The 14,880-nt window shown below is 65.1% G+C and overlaps 7 protein-coding genes and 1 non-coding gene across 13 annotated transcripts; 4 read left to right on the top strand and 4 right to left on the bottom strand.

The window, feature by feature from the left end:
* Window positions 1-21: 21 nt before the first annotated feature.
* POLR2G (RNA polymerase II subunit G) lies at window positions 22-2,207 on the bottom strand. Of its 2 annotated transcripts, XM_062598851.1 has the most exons (8): window positions 2,113-2,207; window positions 1,701-1,810; window positions 1,465-1,624; window positions 1,266-1,316; window positions 1,064-1,129; window positions 691-762; window positions 419-452; window positions 22-228 (listed from the first exon to the last, which is right to left on the bottom strand). In XM_062598851.1, the coding sequence occupies exons 1-8, from the start codon at window positions 2,122-2,124 to the stop codon at window positions 215-217; spliced, it is 519 nt and encodes a 172-aa protein (XP_062454835.1). In that variant the 5' UTR covers window positions 2,125-2,207; the 3' UTR covers window positions 22-214. The 2 variants fall into 2 exon arrangements, with proteins under 2 accessions (XP_062454835.1, XP_062454836.1); XM_062598852.1 differs by lacking the exon at window positions 419-452.
* A 582-nt stretch (window positions 2,208-2,789) lies between these two features.
* On the bottom strand, window positions 2,790-6,718 carry INTS5 (integrator complex subunit 5). The gene is made up of 2 exons (XM_062598867.1): window positions 6,644-6,718; window positions 2,790-6,143 (listed from the first exon to the last, which is right to left on the bottom strand). The coding sequence occupies exons 1-2, from the start codon at window positions 6,697-6,699 to the stop codon at window positions 3,335-3,337; spliced, it is 2,865 nt and encodes a 954-aa protein (XP_062454851.1). The 5' UTR covers window positions 6,700-6,718; the 3' UTR covers window positions 2,790-3,334.
* Window positions 6,719-7,079: 361 nt separating this feature from the next.
* Window positions 7,080-8,143, bottom strand: C38H11orf98 (chromosome 38 C11orf98 homolog). The gene is made up of 4 exons (XM_062598880.1): window positions 8,036-8,143; window positions 7,781-7,905; window positions 7,598-7,695; window positions 7,080-7,415 (listed from the first exon to the last, which is right to left on the bottom strand). The coding sequence occupies exons 1-4, from the start codon at window positions 8,069-8,071 to the stop codon at window positions 7,288-7,290; spliced, it is 387 nt and encodes a 128-aa protein (XP_062454864.1). The 5' UTR covers window positions 8,072-8,143; the 3' UTR covers window positions 7,080-7,287.
* A 99-nt stretch (window positions 8,144-8,242) lies between these two features.
* On the top strand, window positions 8,243-9,937 carry CSKMT (citrate synthase lysine methyltransferase). Of its 3 annotated transcripts, none has more exons than XM_062598877.1 (3): window positions 8,243-8,278; window positions 8,634-8,753; window positions 9,066-9,937. In XM_062598877.1, the coding sequence occupies exons 2-3, from the start codon at window positions 8,708-8,710 to the stop codon at window positions 9,701-9,703; spliced, it is 684 nt and encodes a 227-aa protein (XP_062454861.1). In that variant the 5' UTR covers window positions 8,243-8,278; window positions 8,634-8,707; the 3' UTR covers window positions 9,704-9,937. The 3 variants fall into 3 exon arrangements, with proteins under 3 accessions (XP_062454861.1, XP_062454859.1, XP_062454860.1); XM_062598875.1 differs by having other exon boundaries at window positions 8,259-8,347; XM_062598876.1 differs by lacking the exon at window positions 8,243-8,278 and having other exon boundaries at window positions 8,415-8,753.
* On the top strand, window positions 8,428-8,562 carry LOC134153081 (small nucleolar RNA SNORA57). Its single transcript, XR_009961108.1, has one exon. It is a non-coding gene; the product is annotated as a small nucleolar RNA SNORA57 (small nucleolar RNA).
* A 317-nt stretch (window positions 9,938-10,254) lies between the features above and the next one.
* On the top strand, window positions 10,255-10,698 carry LOC134153065 (ubiquinol-cytochrome-c reductase complex assembly factor 3). Its single transcript, XM_062598881.1, has 2 exons — window positions 10,255-10,434; window positions 10,511-10,698. Exons 1-2 carry the CDS (start codon window positions 10,315-10,317, stop codon window positions 10,640-10,642), a joined length of 252 nt encoding a protein of 83 aa, XP_062454865.1. The 5' UTR covers window positions 10,255-10,314; the 3' UTR covers window positions 10,643-10,698.
* Window positions 10,699-10,788: 90 nt separating this feature from the next.
* Window positions 10,789-11,735, top strand: DMAC1 (distal membrane arm assembly component 1). The gene is made up of 2 exons (XM_062598878.1): window positions 10,789-11,113; window positions 11,506-11,735. The coding sequence occupies exons 1-2, from the start codon at window positions 10,918-10,920 to the stop codon at window positions 11,571-11,573; spliced, it is 264 nt and encodes an 87-aa protein (XP_062454862.1). The 5' UTR covers window positions 10,789-10,917; the 3' UTR covers window positions 11,574-11,735.
* A 465-nt stretch (window positions 11,736-12,200) lies between these two features.
* Window positions 12,201-14,173, bottom strand: UBXN1 (UBX domain protein 1). 3 transcript variants are annotated; one of them, XM_062598862.1, is made up of 10 exons: window positions 14,098-14,173; window positions 13,877-13,943; window positions 13,750-13,803; window positions 13,566-13,672; window positions 13,421-13,499; window positions 13,047-13,238; window positions 12,889-12,940; window positions 12,688-12,804; window positions 12,435-12,615; window positions 12,201-12,359 (listed from the first exon to the last, which is right to left on the bottom strand). In XM_062598862.1, exons 2-10 carry the CDS (start codon window positions 13,930-13,932, stop codon window positions 12,310-12,312), a joined length of 888 nt encoding a protein of 295 aa, XP_062454846.1. In that variant the 5' UTR covers window positions 13,933-13,943; window positions 14,098-14,173; the 3' UTR covers window positions 12,201-12,309. The 3 variants fall into 3 exon arrangements, with proteins under 3 accessions (XP_062454846.1, XP_062454848.1, XP_062454847.1); XM_062598864.1 differs by having other exon boundaries at window positions 13,421-13,487; XM_062598863.1 differs by having other exon boundaries at window positions 13,877-13,938; window positions 14,098-14,144.
* Between the last annotated feature and the right edge of the window lie 707 nt (window positions 14,174-14,880).

Raw genomic sequence — 14,880 nt, 5'->3', positions numbered from 1 at the left:
GGTCGTTAAGATACAAACCCGTTTTGTTTAAAAATAAAGAATCTTTTATTAGCAAAGATTAAGGACCGAAGGGAAGCCAGGCCAGTCACCGGGTGCCCTCTGCTCTGTTCCTCCTGGGCTCCATCACGCACTTTCTGCCAGTAGCGTGGGAGGCAGTGGGCAGGAAGGGCCCATTGCCTCTGGGCCCAGCCACCACTTACACAACAGTCACACTTCAGCTCACAAGACCTAAAAAAGATACAGGGAAAAGGAGATAAAGCCTGGAGCAGCTGGCACCCCACAGCCCAGCCTGCCCCCTCCCTTAATTGTTCCCCAGGATGGGGCAGGAGCATCCCACCAGCGCTCACGGACCTAGCCGGGTGCCCACGGTAATCATGCTGCCCCCTGGGCAACACGGCGCAGTGGCCACAGGACTCACCCAGGTAATCATCCATGAGGGAGCCGATGGCAAACTGGGAGAGAAACAGAGCTGTGGACATTGCAGCAAGGAGAAGAGGCTCCGCCGGCCACCCTGCGCCCCTCATAGCCCAGCAGCACCTGCATGCTGGGCTGCTTCCAGGCAGAGGAAACTAGGAGCCATCTCCCTGTAGTCATGGGAAGCCCCCGCACACATGCAAAGCCAGAGCCCCCATCCATTCCCAGCCCCTCATTGCAGCAGGGAGCCCAGCTAGCTCTGCCTGCACCACTTACAATGTCGTTCTTATCTACCCGCGTCCCCACGATCTTCAGGCGGATCTCATCATCCTGCTGGATCACAATGTCCTGAGGACACAGAGGGCTGGGATTAGAATCCATCGGGAGCAAAAGTGCCCTCTGCCCCCGTCCCAGCTCCCTTGAGAGCATGGGAAGATTGAGTGGAGCCGAGTACTGAAACCCAGAGCCCAAAGGGCTTTCCAGGAGGGGGGCAGAACAAATGAGGAGTTGCCCCAGGAAGCCCCAGACCTAAGGAGCTTCTGAGGAGGGGTAGCAGCCCTCTACACCCTGCATCTTCCCCAGAGCCTATGCCAGGGCTCCCCCACCACATTCCTGGAGCTCTCTCTCCCCGCTGCAGCCAAGCACGCACCTCATCTACCGTCTTGTAGCATGGAGGGTTTGAGTTGGGGTCGAACTCCATCTCAGAAGGGATAGACTGAGAAGAGACGAGGAGTAAGGAAGGACTTGCAAGCATCCTAATCCACTTCGTCCCTGCTGCAGACAGGTGCTCCCATGCTCCCTGCGCTCAGACCTGGGGCAGCAAGGGGATCACACCTCGCCTCAGCACTTACATGGCGGGAGATAAAGCAGGACATGGGGCCAATCTCTGTGAAGAGTCCAACCTGGAGAGGAAAGACAACTCCATCAGCAGCAGGGCAGAGGCAAGGGGAGCTGACGACATCTCCCCTGGAGACATGCTGATTTTAGTGGTTCCTCCCAGTCCAGCCCCACCAGATGGCTCCATCTGTGCCAGGACAGAGCCTCCATCACCTTGTTCACTTGCGTCACCACGGCGTCCACCACCTCCCCCTTGAAGGGGCGGAAAACGATGGCCTTGTACTTTACAGGGTAAAGGACAAAGCCGCGTCCTGGCTGGATGACGCCAGCACCAATGTTGTCGATGGTGGTGACAGCAATGACAAAGCCATACCTGCGAGGAGAGGGTCACGAAAGGGATCAGAGCACCTGGAGGGGAGGGGTGCAGGACCCAACCCCCTCGCACTCACTTGCCCGTGCACGTTCCCTCCACCTCAGTGAAGAGCTTCTGCTTGACGGTGTTGAGCAGATTGGGCCCAAAGTACCGTGGGTGCAGTAGGATCTCATGCTCCAGGGAGATCTGCAGAAAGGGACACAGGGACCGGCAACAGCTCCCCCCGGCTCAGCAGGACCCCAGGATAACTCCCCCCACCCCCTGCAGGGACTTAGCCCCGGAGGAGGGCCTCGGGGGGGCCCGGAGGAGGGCCTCGGGGAGGGCCCCCCCTCCAACCGGGACGCCCCAGAGCTTGCCACAACCCCCTCAAAAACAGGCCAATGTCCCTCTCCTGGTCCCGACCCTCCTCGGAGCGGGCTGGGGCTGGAGTCCCGGTCCCGGTCCCGGTCCCGGTCCCGGTCCCGGTCCCGGTCCCCGCTGCCACCCACGTGATAAAACATCCTGCCGCCGCCTGCTGCCTGCCGCTGCACCGGAACGAACGTTAAGCCGCGAGCTCGCCCCTGATTGGCCACCGCGCGCCGAGAGCCCCGCCCCTACAGAGGCCCGCCCGTGCTGCTCGAGCGCATGCGCCAAAGGCTAGGGGCGGGAAAGGGGCCACGCCCCTCCTCTTGCGCTTGCGCATGCGCATGCAACCACCCCGTGGGGGGCTGCCCTGGACGGCGGGGGCTCGGCGAGCTCAGCGCCGAGGTGCTCACTGTGATGGGCCCGGCTGGGCATGATCGATGGCAAGGGAGGGCACGAGAGGCGACTGACGGGGATAACGGACAGGGCGGGGCGCGGGAGGGGGTGTAACTGCCGCCCGACCAAGGCGGTGACGGGCAGGTTGACGGATGGATCGACAGGCCACGAAATGACGCAAAACTGGGCTTTATCGGCACAAAAATAAACCGGACAAAGCAGTGGGATCCAGCACTGGGACCCCCCCGCACCCCCAGGAAGCACCCAGACCCTCCCTGGCTCCCCCGGGAAGCACTGAGACTCCTCCGGCACTGCCAGGAAGCACTGGGCCCCTCCCCCAGGAATTACCTGAAGTCTCCCCCGCCCCGGGTTCACCCGGGAAGCACCGGGACCCCCGACACTCCCCAGCCCGGCCCCCTGGGCCCCTCTACCACCTCCCACCACAGCAGGGTCCGGGGCAGCTCTGCTCTGGCTCTGCTTCTCCATGGGGTGAGTGAGGGCGGCCAGGGGCCCACAGATGCCACAGCTCGCCACTCCCTTCTGCTCTTTATTTAGAAAAGGGTTGGGGGAGCCAGACCCCCTTGGTGGCCGCATCCATGGGACCCCCTAAGTGAGGTGATCCTGGGGCAGGACCACCTCACTTCCGCCTCAGCCGTGCCAGGGCCAGTGCAGAGAGCAGAGAGGTGCCAGAGAGCATCCTCACCCTGATGGCACAGGGCTTTCCAGCCTCCAAGAGGCACCTTGTCCACAGCCCTTGCTGATGACTGCTCCAGCCACGGACGCACGGAAAAGCCCACAGTTCTCAAAGCCCCCATGAGGAGACTGAAGTCCTGGGTGATGCTGCCCCATAGCAGCCCAGAAGCCAGGGGAAGAGCACCAGGTCCACCTGTGCTCCAATGTTCAGTCTGGAAAAGGCTGAAGAAAAAGCCAAGCGACGGGAGGATTAGAGCACAGGCAACCATGAGGCAGGGGCTAGGTGCGGAAGCGGCCAGCCAGCAGGCCAAGGCGGTTGATGTTCTTGTGCAGAACGCTGTGTAGCACCGCCAGGTACTTCCCCACATCGCTGTCCCGGGAGAAGTCCCGGAAGAAGAGCCCACAGTCAGCCTGGAAGGTGAACTTCTGTGGCAGAGGGCTGTTGTCGCGCATGTAGTCCCAGACGCTGAGAAGCAGCAGGTGGACCTCGAAGGGGGCCAGCTGGTGGAAGATCTCATGCATGTTGCCCAACACAGGTGGTAGCAGGGAGCCCTCTGCCATGCAGGCCACCAGGGCGCAGGAGGCCTGGAGGTGCCAGGGGGAGCTGGTGGTGTCACTCTCACGGGAGGCCTCCCAATGAGCCATGAGGGTGGCCAAGAGACCACGGAGCAGCACAGAGCAGTAGCAGAGTGCCGGCCGCCCAGCTGCCACCAGCCGCAGCAGTGGGAAAAGCAGGGGGTTGTCGCGGAAGCGGCGGCAGATCTGCAGGTCGCGCTCAACGGTGCTGCGGGTATGTTCCTCGGGCGGCCAGCACAGCTCGCTGCCCGTCACATCCGGGCACACGCTCTCCACCAGTACCACTGCCACTGCCTTGGCTGCCTCAGGGCTGATGCCTGCTGCTGGTGGGACAGGGGCCTCAGCAGGGCTGTAGCGCCCACCCCGGCAGCACCGCAGTAGCAGGCTGAGGAAGCTCTGAGTGTTGTGCACCAGCTCCTCTGGTGCCCGCCCACCCACTGCCACCGGTGGCTTGAGCCCTCGCCCAATCACCCCGGCGTGGAACACCGACCACACGCTGCCTGAAAAGTTGACAGCAGCCGTGAAGCGGCGGTTGGTGTCCAGCAGGGAGACCCGGGCCCCCTCTAGCCCAGCCTCATCCCCGCTGGGGTCCTCACCCAGGCCCCCAAAGAGCTCAGCATTGCCACGGTGCAGGGCTCCCTCCACCAGCTGCTGCAGCACGGCCTTTGTGGCAGCGGGCGAGGTGCCGCTGAGGCGTGCCAGCAGCCGACTGCTGTAGCTGAGGCTGGTAGGGCTCTGCCGGCGCAGCACAAGAAAGAACTGGTGCACAGCAGAGCGGACAATGACGAGGAGGTGAGCGGGGCGGACGGCACGGGGCATGGGACAGACGGAGAGCAGCAGGGAGGCAGCCTCTGCCACCTCAGGGCTGCAGTGCAGCAGCAACTGCCCCAGGTCATGGAGGTGGTGGGAGAGGACAGCCCCCAATTGCGTGCTCATGGAGGCTGGGCCCTCGCCCTCCCACTGCACGATGAGGGCCAGGTTGTGGAAGAGCTGGACCACGTGCTGCTCTGGCAAGCCGCCAGCATGGATCTGGCACACGCACTTCTTCACTGTGGCCGGGAGCAGGTCGGTCATGCAGGAGCTGAGGACAGCATAGAGCTGTGTGGCCAAACCCAGCTCTTCCTGGCTGCGGGCCAGCGTCAGGAGATAGAAGAGGGCATCGGTGGCGCAGTTGGGTGCACAGTAGACGGCCAGGAGGCCCAGCAGCTGGTGCTGCCACAGGAAGCGCTTTCGCTCTAGCCGTAGTGTCTCCACGCACAGCTCCCGCACATGGCCTTTGAGCTCGTCCAGGAAAGGCACAGGGCGTGGCGGGGCATCTCCCAAGCTGGGCGCACCCCGGTTGTACACCAGCTTCTGCAGGTTGAGCAGCAGCAGCTGGATGATGCGGTCGCAGGCCTCACGAACGCTGTCATGCACAGCCAGCCCTGGTGTGGTGATGACGGAGGCTGGCATGGCTGTGTTCACTAGGAACTGGAGGATGCGGTAGGCCCCAGCTGAAGTCTGGCAGATGAGGTGCACCACAATGCTCACCATGTTCTCCAGGTCTTCACGAGGCAGAGAGGTGAAGTGCTGGTGCAGCTGGTTGAGGACACTGGGCTTGAGAGAGTCCACAAGCTCGGAGGAGATGGTGCCCAGCAGCATGGGTGACATTACTGCCAGCTGGAGCAGAAATGGCACCGTGGCCTTCTGGTGCTGATCCCGCACGGGGCCCAGGCTCTCGTGGAACATGCGCAGCAGCTCCTGCTTGATGCTGCTCGAGTGGCGCGAGGCCAGGTGGCCCAGAATACCCACGACAGAGGCGATCTTGGGCACCCGCTTGTCGGCAGCAGTGGGGAAGAGCAGATCCACAGGGGCTGCCCCATGCACGCAGAAGTCTTTAAGGCCACAGGAGAGGACACGGCTGATGATGGTGTTGGGGAAAGAGGAGCCGATGTGGGCCACCACCCAGTCAAAGTGGGGGGAGTGCTGCACTGAAGTGTCCAGCAAGGCATCCACACAGGCATCGGGGCAGGTGCTGATCATGGAGGAGAGGCACTGGGTGTAGATGTCCATGAGTGTGCGTGTGGCCTTGCAAGACATCCATAGCTGCAGCAGCTCATTGAGGCTGGAGGCATGGGGCACACCGTGGCGCCCAGCGTACTTGCTGCTCAGCTGCCCCATGAGGTCAATGGACCAGGCAGAGACAACGGGCGCCCAGGCCTTGGGGTTAGCCCGCACAAAGTCCGAGAGCACGTGCTGCACTTCCTGCACCACGTCGTCCAGGCTGGGCCCTGGGGCTCGCCCAGCGACTGCCCCCAGCCCCACCTCGCTGCTCTCCCACTCCAGGAGATGAGTGCAGACGTGCTCATCGAAGACAGCACGGAGGTGCTCCAGCACAGCGTGCCGGGCAGGCGGCAGGCTCCGCAGCAGCAGAATGGCGCAGCGAGCATGCTCCTTCAGTGTCAACTTGGTGCCATGCACGGGGTCCACGCCGCTCAGGAACGCCTTGATCTCCTGCGCCAGCTCCTGGGAGCTGCCAGGCAGGGACAGGTCATGAGGGCCCAGCCAGGGGGGCTTCATAGGCCTCTAGGCTGCAACACTGCAACAGGGACTTGGTAGCTAGGGCAGGGGAAATCGGGGGAGGGGGCTGCACTGAGGGAACCCTCTAAGGGCCATGGGAGGGTCCCAGTGAGAAAGATCCAGCCTAGGGGGGTTGAGGAAACCAGAGAGGGTCCAGGAAGGGGGATCGAGGGGAGGGACCACGGGGAGGGTCCCGAGGCTGGGGGGTCCCAGGGTGGGACCGTGGGGGGTCTTGGAGCTGGCTGATCTCAGGGTCAGAGGATCCTGGGGGAAGCAGTTCCCGGGGAGGCACTATAAGGAGGATCCCGGGGGAGACGATTCCTAGGGAGGCACGGGAGGGCGAGGTCCCGGGGAGGCGGGTCCCGGGGAGGCACCACGGCGGGGGGGGCGGGGGCTCCGGGGAGGCGGGGGGGGCTAGGAAGGGTTGCGTCCCGACTAGGGGACCCAAGTTACCTGAGCGGCGGCCGAGGCGGGCTGGCGGCGCCTGGGAGGTCGCACAGGGAGGACATGGCGGGGCAGGAGCGGCCCGAGACCGGTACCGGGGCCAGCCGCCGCCGCCGCCGCGAAGCGCGGCCGCTGTCTCCCCGCATGCGCGCTGCCACCGCGCACCTCCCCCTGCCACCCCGCGGCCGCGCACGAAGGTTCCGCGGCAGCAACGTTCCCCCCCCCCCCCCCCCCCCCATGTCCCCGCCCAACCCGTCTCCCCTGTCGGGCAGAGGGGTCCGCCCGCCCCGCGGCCGCGCACCAAGGTTCCGGCACAATATCGTTCCGCTCCCTCCAGGTGCTCACACCAAACCCAACCTCCCCGGAATCCGTTCAGCCCAGCCCCGCGGCCCCTAACCCCTGGCAGCCCCACTGCTCCCTGCGACGGACGAGCCAGATACCGAGAGCCTCCTCCGCATCCTTTATTTCAAAGCCTGTCCCCCATTGCATCAGTCTGCAGACAACCAGCAGGAGCCTGTTTGTTGTGTGTCCAGTACAGGATGAACCAGCACTAGCTGGGACACAAACAGAACACCCTCATCCACCCCCACCCGCCGCAGTGCAGCAGGGAGTGGTACAGATGCAGCTGGCAAAGTCCAGATGTTGGAGAGCATTCAGCTCCTGGCTTCAGAAACAGCCTCTGCGTCCATCATCTCCACATCCTCAGAGACCCCCGATTTCCACCTCTTCTGGCCAGACCTGACAGCTTTATTCATCTCTAAAGGCTTCAGGGCAGTGTCAACTGAGATAGAAGAAAGGTGACAGGTTAGAGGCCTCTCTCATGCACATGCTGCAGCCCCAGGGGAATGAGATCTGAGCTGGGAAGTGAATAAACTGACACACAGCATGAAAAAAAAACAACAGGAGAAAACAAAACAAAACAAAAAAAAAACATTCCTGCAGCAGGGGCTGTTGGGCTGTTACCTTGCATGGCTGCCTTCTCCTTTGCAGCATGCTGGAGCTGCTTCAGCAGCTTCCTCCGCTTCTTTCCCGAGAGAGTGATGTTTGCCCTGGGGCTCGACCTGCCACGAAGAGAGGGGTTACCCGGCACCACTCGTCCAGATATCCCCGTCCCGCCACTCCCAGGCCGCCGCCGCGGTCACTCACAGGCGCTTCCGCAGGTGGTGAACAGTAATGAGCCCCTCGTCCACCACTGCCCCCACGATCCGCCGCTTCTTGCGCTTCTCCCTGCTCAGGACGCGGCGCCGCTTGAAGAGCTTCTTCTTTAGCTCCTGGGAGAGCAAGAAACGCAGTTAGCGCGCGGGCAGGGCCGGGCCCGGGGCGGGGGCAGCCCCAGGGCCAGGAGATACCCCCCACTCCGCGCCCAGCTCCCCTCCCCGGGCCAGGCCCCGCCCCAGTCACCGTCCGGGGCCGGTTGATCTTCCCTCCGGTCCCCATGGCGCCCCACGCGCGCCCATACAGACAAAGCCAATTCCGGCCAGGTCAATGCGCACTCCGCTTCCGCTTCCGGGCAGTAGCAGCAACTCCCCCACCCCGCTTTGCAGCGCGCGCACTCGTGCGCGGCCGTTCGAATTGCAACTTGGAGCTGCCATTGGCTGCTGCGCGCGCGCAGCTGCCACCGATTGGCCGCCCCTCGACGAATCGGTACGCGCCCGCCGGCTCCCAGCTGTAAAAGCGGCCGCGCGGCCGCCGTGCCGCCATTACGGGGTGGAGGTGAGCGGCGGCAGGCGGTGGGCAGGAGGGGGTGGTACCGGGGCTGAAGGGGCCGGGCCGGGCCGGGGGATGCTGGGGCGCCTCCTGTTCTTGGCGGACCCGGGCGGCGCAGTGCCCGGGTCCGTGATGTGCGGAGGCAGAGCAGTGCCCGGCGCGAAGTCTTCGGTGCCCGCGGTTTTCCTCCGCCGGTCCTACCCTCGCGCGCCGGGACACGTGGCCGAGGCCGCCGCCGTCAGGCCGCTCGGGTCGCCGCCCTGGTCTTACTGCTGCCTCCTTCCTTCCGCAGGAGCTGCCCACAGACACCACTGCCAATAAACACGTGCGCCCCGGCCCGGTGCTCCAGATCCCGCTGGGAGGGCGATGCCGCCCCGGGGCAGGGAAGCCCGGTGGCTCTGCTCCGCAGCAGGTGGGTGGCCCCAGAATACCCACGACAGAGGCGATGAACCACGTGGCCCCTGGGCGCGGACCCCAGCCGTATAATCCCCCCCCCCTTGGGGCATCTCCCCCCCCCCCCCCCCCCGAGGCAGGTGCTACGTCCCTATGGCACTCCACTCCATGGTGGGGTGGGGAGCCCCAGTCCCACACCCAGCATAATTGTAGTTTGCTCCCCCTGCAGTGGGGCGCCCAGCCTTCTTGTCTTGCTTTCGCCCCATTTCAACGTTCAGCAGGACCCAGAGATGAGGCCAGCATGCTTCAGGCACCCCTCTGCTCCCTGCAGGTGACCTGCTGGGGGCCATGGAGCAGCCTAGCACCTGGAACCGTTTCTACACCCACAGGGAACGCACCGGAGCCACTGGCCACTTTGAGTGGTTCTTCGGGTACGAAGCAGTGGCAGAACTACTGTTGCCTCTGCTGGGGGGCCCTGGGGCTGCCCGGGTGCTGGATGTGGGCTGCGGGACCTCGGCACTGGGGCTGGGCCTCTACCGGGACTGCCCACACCCTGTGCACGTGTGCTGCCTGGATGCAGCGCCTGCGGCCTTGGTGGCGCTGCGGCGTCTGCTCCGTGCGGCACCCCCACCCCGGCACCCCAAGTCCTGCATCCGCCTGCACCTGGGAGATGCCACTGACTTGGCCGGGGGAGGCTTTGCCCCGGCCTCTCTCCGCCTGGTCCTAGACAAGGGCACCTGTGATGTGCTGCTGCGGTGCCCAGTGGGGCCTGGACGTGCAGGGCAGCTGGTGGCTGAGTGCCTCTGGGCCCTGCAGCCTGGTGGGCAGCTCCTGCAGTTCTCAGATGAGGACCCAGATGCCAGGGTGCCCTTTCTGGAGCAGGCAGGGGCAGCCAGGGTGAGTGTACAGGAACTGGGGGTGCCTGGGGGGGTTCCTTACTATGTCTACACAATCAAGAAACCAATGTAGGGCTGAGTAGGGAAAAAAATGCAGTGCCCTGGGCTGCAGGGGATTATTTTGCAGTGCTGTGAGGTGCCCTGGTGACAGCAGTGCAGGGACAAGGATGTTGCAGTGTCACCAGGACAAGGGGACACTCCAGGGACAGCTGCTGTCAGGGGGAAGGGGTGGAAAATGCCGCTGCTGCCACCACCCCCAAGTAGCTGCAGATCAGTAAATAAAGCTGCTGAGCACTCCACAACCTGATCTGGTTGCTGTGTTCTCGCCTTTGTGGGCTCCTCCTACTTGTCCTGGGTGGGAGGAGGGTGAGGAGCAGCCCCCAGAGCTGGGGTTGGGGGGGGGGTCTTTGGCCCCTAATTAGCCCCAGTGGGTGTGGGGGACAGGGGCCCAGCTTGGCCTGGAAACCGAGGGATGGGGCTGAGCTGGACCCACGCACGGACGCAGACCGCGGCTCCCCCCCCCCCCCCGGCGGGGGGGTGGGGCTGCGCCTCGGCTCTTTGGTAGCGCGGGCACGGACAAACCCAGCTCGGCATCTCTATGGTTAAAGGCCGCGACAGAGCGGCGCAGGCGGCCTGGCCCCCGCCTCCCCGCGGCGGAGGACGCCGCTCTAGCCGCGCCGCGCGATGGAGGCGGTGCGGCTGTGGGGCCGGGCCCTCGTGCGGGGCGCCGCGCCCGTGGGTCTCGGCCTCCTGCTCTGGTTCGCCGTGGGCACAGGCGAGCAGCGACGGCAGGACACGCTCAAGGTAGGGAGAGGCCGGGGCGGTAGCAGAGCAGGGGGCTGGGGCTCGGCGGCCGCCCTCACCCGGCCGCGGGCCCCAGGCCCTGCCTGAGGGGAGCCCGCAGGTCCTGGCGCAGCGGCGGCTCCACAACGAGCTGGTGATGGCGGCGCTGCGGGAGGCGGCGGAGACGGACGAGAACGTGGCGCGGCGGCCGGTGCCCTGGAGGAAGTGAGGGTGATGCCGGGCGCCCCAAGACCGGCCCACAATAAACTCACTGGCTCCCGCGGACGCCTGTGCCCGGGCTTCGCACCCATCTTCCCCCGCTCCGGGCATGCCGATGAGGCAAAAATCAGGGGGCTTTGGGGGCGTCCACCCTCCCGCCGCGAGACGGGGGTCAGCGGCAGCCGCGGGCCTCCCGCCGGCGGCGCGGGTTGTGCACGGGCGGGTAACGGGCGGACCGGCGCCCCCCGGGCTTCCGGAGTGTCACTTCCGCTGCGGGGCGCCGCCATGACTCCGGGCGCCGAGGCGGGCGCGGCGCCGTCGCCGCCGAAGCCGCTGTTCGGCAGCTGCTGGAGCTGCCGCGTCCTCAGCGGTGTCGGGCTGCTCCTCGCTGGGCTCTGGATCTACCAGGGCCCGCGGCAGACCATGAAGCGCGGCATCCCTCCATCCATGGGCACCATCGCCCAGATCACTTTCGCCCTCGGTGAGCGCCGCGAAGGGTCCGGGAACCCGGGGGGGGGGGGGGGGGGGGATGAGCCTGGCTCCAGGACCAGCAGGCATCGCTAGGGCAATGGTACTGTAGGGGGGTTTTGCCATGGCAACGGGGCACCACGACCAAGGAGGACATTGCCATGGCACTGAAGCAGGAGGAGGGAATGGGGCAGGAGAGTGGCACCACCATGGCAGCTGGCCACTAGGGTGAGGCATTGCCATAGCAATGAGGACTTCGCAGTGGGGCACCTGAATTGGGGTATTGCCATGGCAATGGGGCTGCCAGGATGAGGGGAATCACCATGGCAACAGGCCCCCGGGATGGGAGCAGCCAAGGGGGGGGGTCTCACTGCCACTGGGTGCCCCGGCCCCCCCCCCCAACAGGCGTTGCTGGCTGGGGTGTCGTCATCCTCGTGGACCCCGTGGGCAAGCAGCAGCGCAAACTTCCCTGAAGGCTGCCAGCGCCGGATCGCCACCACCGGAGCCAGACCACCACCGGAGCTGCCCCAACGCTGAGGGCAGGCACCAGCGGCCAAGGCACCACCCCGTTGCCTTGGCTGTCTACTTGCCACAGCACCAGAGCAGCCAAATAAAGCGTTTCCATATCTACCGCATCCACGCATTTTTGTCCCATAGGACCAGCTCATCCCAGGGGTGGCAACAGGCTGTTTACACCAGAGGGTCTTGGCCGGCGAAGAGGGAGGAGATAGGTGCCACAGGGGTGTTTCAGGCACCAAACTGCTTCTCTGAACTTGACACAGCAATGCTGCACTGTCGAAAACTAGCATCAGCTGGTAGGGAAAGGGCAGGATTTTCCATAGGAACAGCCCGGTCCCCAAGCACAGTGTAGGGCTCCACCCTGGTCCCCTCAAAGCTGGGTGGGCTGCGCTCCTGCACTGGGAGTTGGAACCAGTTATAGGGTTCTCTGTACCCCCCCCAACCCAGTCTCTTTGTGCTGAGACCCTTGGGCCATGTGGCCGCAGCTTCCCACCAACACTCCTGAACCAAAGAGCAGCGGCAAGGCCTGCTGGGCCACCAGAGGAACCCCACAGCATGAGGGGCCAATGAGGGGCAGCAGCCACAGGGGAGAGGGAACGTTTATTTCCCAGCAGAGCCAGGGGAGCCATGTGCAGCCCCTGGGGGCTGCAGGATGGGCTCCAGGGCTAGGGAAGGCTCCGGTCGCCACTTTCAGCTGTTGCACTTCTTGGCTGCGATGAGCACAGCAGAAGGCACCAGACCTGCGGGAACAGAGCAGGGCTGAGCCAGCGCTGGCCACTGCAGCCCCCCACCCCCACCCCACACACACCCCCTACCCAGCTCCTGCAGGGGCTTCTCCATGTCCTCCTCAGTGAAGACACGGCGGGGGAAGGTGGTGAGCAGGCTGAAGGGCTCCTCGCTGTCCTTGCGATTCAGCTCCACATAGAGCCGCACAGCTGCCAGCTGCTCTTTCGCCTTAAAGGTCTGTGTCAGCGACGTCCCATCCAGCAGCCGCACCTGTGGCACGGGGCTGTGAGTGGACAGCAGTTCACGGACCTGGGAGACCCCCCCGCCCAACCAGTCCTCTACCTGGATCCGACACTGGTCATACTCCCGCTTGGAGGGGGGCTCCTGGCTAGGGGATGATGGCATGATGGGGACCGCCGGTGGCTCAGTGGAGCTCTGCACACCGCTGCCAGCACCAAACTGTGGAGGGGAGAGCCAGAGCTCATACTGGGCACTGGGCGGACAGCTCACCTGCCGCCACCCCAGCTCCGGGCTGCTGCTCACCTTCTTGGCACGTTCTGCCTTGTCCCGCTCAATCTTTTCACGGACCCGCTGCCTGCGGGAGAATGAGGCCAGGACAGAGAGCAGGCTGGGGCTCGCAGTACCACCCCCACAGGCCTCCCCGCACCCCCATCAATGCCCTCCCTCTGCCACTCCCTCACTTGGCCAGCTTCTCCTCCATCTTCTCCCTGCGCCGCTGCTCTGCCAGCTTTTTCATCTCTTCTTCCTGCAGCCGCTGCCGGATGAGGGACAACTCTTGGCCCTGCTTCCGCCGCTGCCTCTCTCGCTCGATCATTTCCCGCTTCTCCCGCTCCTCGCGTTCACGCTGCTTCTGGGCGATCAGCTCCATCATCCTGTAGGCACCATGCAGGACTGGACTCCCCAGAGATGGCTGGCCCCAGCCACCTCCCTCCACAGGTCTCCTCTCCCAGGGAGGGGGGGCTGCGGCCTGGCTTGGGGCAGGACCTCCCCCCCCACCCCCACCCCGCCCTGTGTGGGGGAGCGCCCAGCTGTGCCAGGGCAGAGCCTCTCCAACCTCTTGGTCTGCTCCTTTCTCTCCTCCTCGGACAGCGGCTGCTTGCTGTCCTCCTCAGGCACGCCATCTTCACCGGTACCTGCCAGGGTCAGGCACTGTCAACAAGCGCTGGGAGGGGGGGTCGCTGCGCGCCGCCGCCACCCACCTCCTCTTCCGGCACTGGCCGCAGGCTTGGCACCCGGGACGGGGCCCTGTGGCAGCGGCTCCTCGTAGGGCTCATCCAGGTCGGGGTCATTCTCGTGGGCCACGAGCCTGTGGGAGGGAGGGAGGGAGGGAGCAGTGTCACGGGGCGCCGCAGAGCTGTAGGGCCGGGGCGGGGGACCACGCACCAGTCCATAGCCGTCTCGATGCCCTGGTTCCCAGTGAGTGCCAAGGCCTTCTCCCTGCGAGAGCACAGCAGGCCGTGAGCAGCGCCCGCACCACCGGGGCCACGGGGGCAGCAGGGCCGCGCCTTACGCTCGGTGCTGCGGGAAGCCCATCTCGACGAGGGTCTCCAGCGCCGTGCACTCCATGGCGGGCTGCACTGCGGGGAGGCGAGCGAGGCGAGGCGCCGCCGTTACCGGGAGCCGCCACGGCAGCGAACCTCCTGCCCTGCCCCGCCGGGACGCTCTGTCCCGCCCCAGGATCCCGCCCCCAAGTCCTGGTCCGAGTCCCGATTCTGGCCCGGCCGCGATTACCGACGCCCCCGGGCGCGTCTCCCTCCGCCCGCGGCGTCCGCCCGGCACCGGAAGCGGCGGGGCTCGTGCGAACACTCTGTTTGGGTCACGTGGCCGCGCTGCCGACGGCGGCCACCCAGGGACATGCGGCGGCAGCGGCGGCGGCTCCGCCTTAAAGGCGCCTCAGCAGTTGGGGGCCAGCCCCGTGGCCGTGGAGACTCCCTGAGACACCAGGGACCCCCCCCACAGGCCTCGATGACCCTAGACCCTCCCGATGCCTCCCAGTGACCCCAAATATCCCCCCAGGCCTGACAGGCATGGGACATTGCAAAGAGGGTGTGGAGTATTAGGGAGAAGGGGGGTAGCTGGGGGAATAAATGGGAGGTGTGGGGTATCAGCAGGGACATGGGACAGCTGGAGCTGTATGGAGTATCAGGGAGTAACGGGGGACTAGAGGGTATCCAGTGGGATATGGAATACTTGTGGGGGATGTGAGAGGGAGGATGTGAGGTAAATGGAGGGGGGAAATAAGTGGGGGATTTGGGATGCCCAGGGGGGATATGGGGTAGCTGGAAGGAGGGATGTGGGATATGGAGTACCTGGAGGGGGGGGATGTGGGGTATGTGCGGGGGAATAAGGGAGAGACGTGAAATACCTGTGCGGTGTGGGGTACCTGGGGGGAGGATGCGAAGCAACTAGAAAGGAATAAGAGTTGTATGTGGGATATGGAGTACATGGGAAAGGAATACATGGGGTATTGGGTGTGATGTGGGACACCCAGGGACATGGGGTCCCCACGGGCAC

Source organism: Rhea pennata, chromosome 38 (assembly GCF_028389875.1).
Source record: "Rhea pennata isolate bPtePen1 chromosome 38, bPtePen1.pri, whole genome shotgun sequence".
Lineage (NCBI taxonomy): Eukaryota > Metazoa > Chordata > Aves > Rheiformes > Rheidae > Rhea > Rhea pennata.
Note: the sequence above shows the minus strand (reverse complement) of the source record. Positions and strands in the feature narration are given on the sequence as shown.

Coding starts and splice junctions, on each gene's coding strand:
- C38H11orf98 (XM_062598880.1), bottom strand. CDS start 8,071: ATGGGGACCGGAGGGAAGATCAACCGGCCCCGGACG. Junction 7,696..7,780: donor CACCACCTGCGGAAGCGCCT/GTGAGTGACCGC, acceptor TCTTCGTGGCAG/GTCGAGCCCCAGGGCAAACA. Junction 7,416..7,597: donor GGAGAAGGCAGCCATGCAAG/GTAACAGCCCAA, acceptor CTTCTATCTCAG/TTGACACTGCCCTGAAGCCT.
- LOC134153065 (XM_062598881.1), top strand. CDS start 10,315: ATGGAGGCGGTGCGGCTGTGGGGCCGGGCCCTCGTGCGGGGCGCCGCG. Junction 10,435..10,510: donor GACGGCAGGACACGCTCAAG/GTAGGGAGAGGC, acceptor CGCGGGCCCCAG/GCCCTGCCTGAGGGGAGCCC.
- CSKMT (XM_062598877.1), top strand. CDS start 8,708: ATGCCGCCCCGGGGCAGGGAAGCCCGGTGGCTCTGCTCCGCAGCAG. Junction 8,754..9,065: donor GTGGCTCTGCTCCGCAGCAG/GTGGGTGGCCCC, acceptor TGCTCCCTGCAG/GTGACCTGCTGGGGGCCATG.
- UBXN1 (XM_062598862.1), bottom strand. CDS start 13,932: ATGGAGTGCACGGCGCTGGAGACCCTCGTCGAGATGGGCTTCCCGCAG. Junction 13,804..13,876: donor GGCTTCCCGCAGCACCGAGC/GTAAGGCGCGGC, acceptor GTGCTCTCGCAG/GGAGAAGGCCTTGGCACTCA. Junction 12,360..12,434: donor GAAGCCCCTGCAGGAGCTGG/GTAGGGGGTGTG, acceptor CTGTTCCCGCAG/GTCTGGTGCCTTCTGCTGTG.
- DMAC1 (XM_062598878.1), top strand. CDS start 10,918: ATGACTCCGGGCGCCGAGGCGGGCGCGGCGCCGTCGCCGCCGAAGCCG. Junction 11,114..11,505: donor CCAGATCACTTTCGCCCTCG/GTGAGCGCCGCG, acceptor CCCCCCCAACAG/GCGTTGCTGGCTGGGGTGTC.
- POLR2G (XM_062598851.1), bottom strand. Junction 1,317..1,464: donor TGGTGACGCAAGTGAACAAG/GTGATGGAGGCT, acceptor TTTCCTCTCCAG/GTTGGACTCTTCACAGAGAT. Junction 1,130..1,265: donor CCTGCTTTATCTCCCGCCAT/GTAAGTGCTGAG, acceptor GTCTCTTCTCAG/TCTATCCCTTCTGAGATGGA.
- INTS5 (XM_062598867.1), bottom strand. CDS start 6,699: ATGTCCTCCCTGTGCGACCTCCCAGGCGCCGCCAGCCCGCCTCGGCCG. Junction 6,144..6,643: donor CCGCCTCGGCCGCCGCTCAG/GTAACTTGGGTC, acceptor CCTGCCTGGCAG/CTCCCAGGAGCTGGCGCAGG.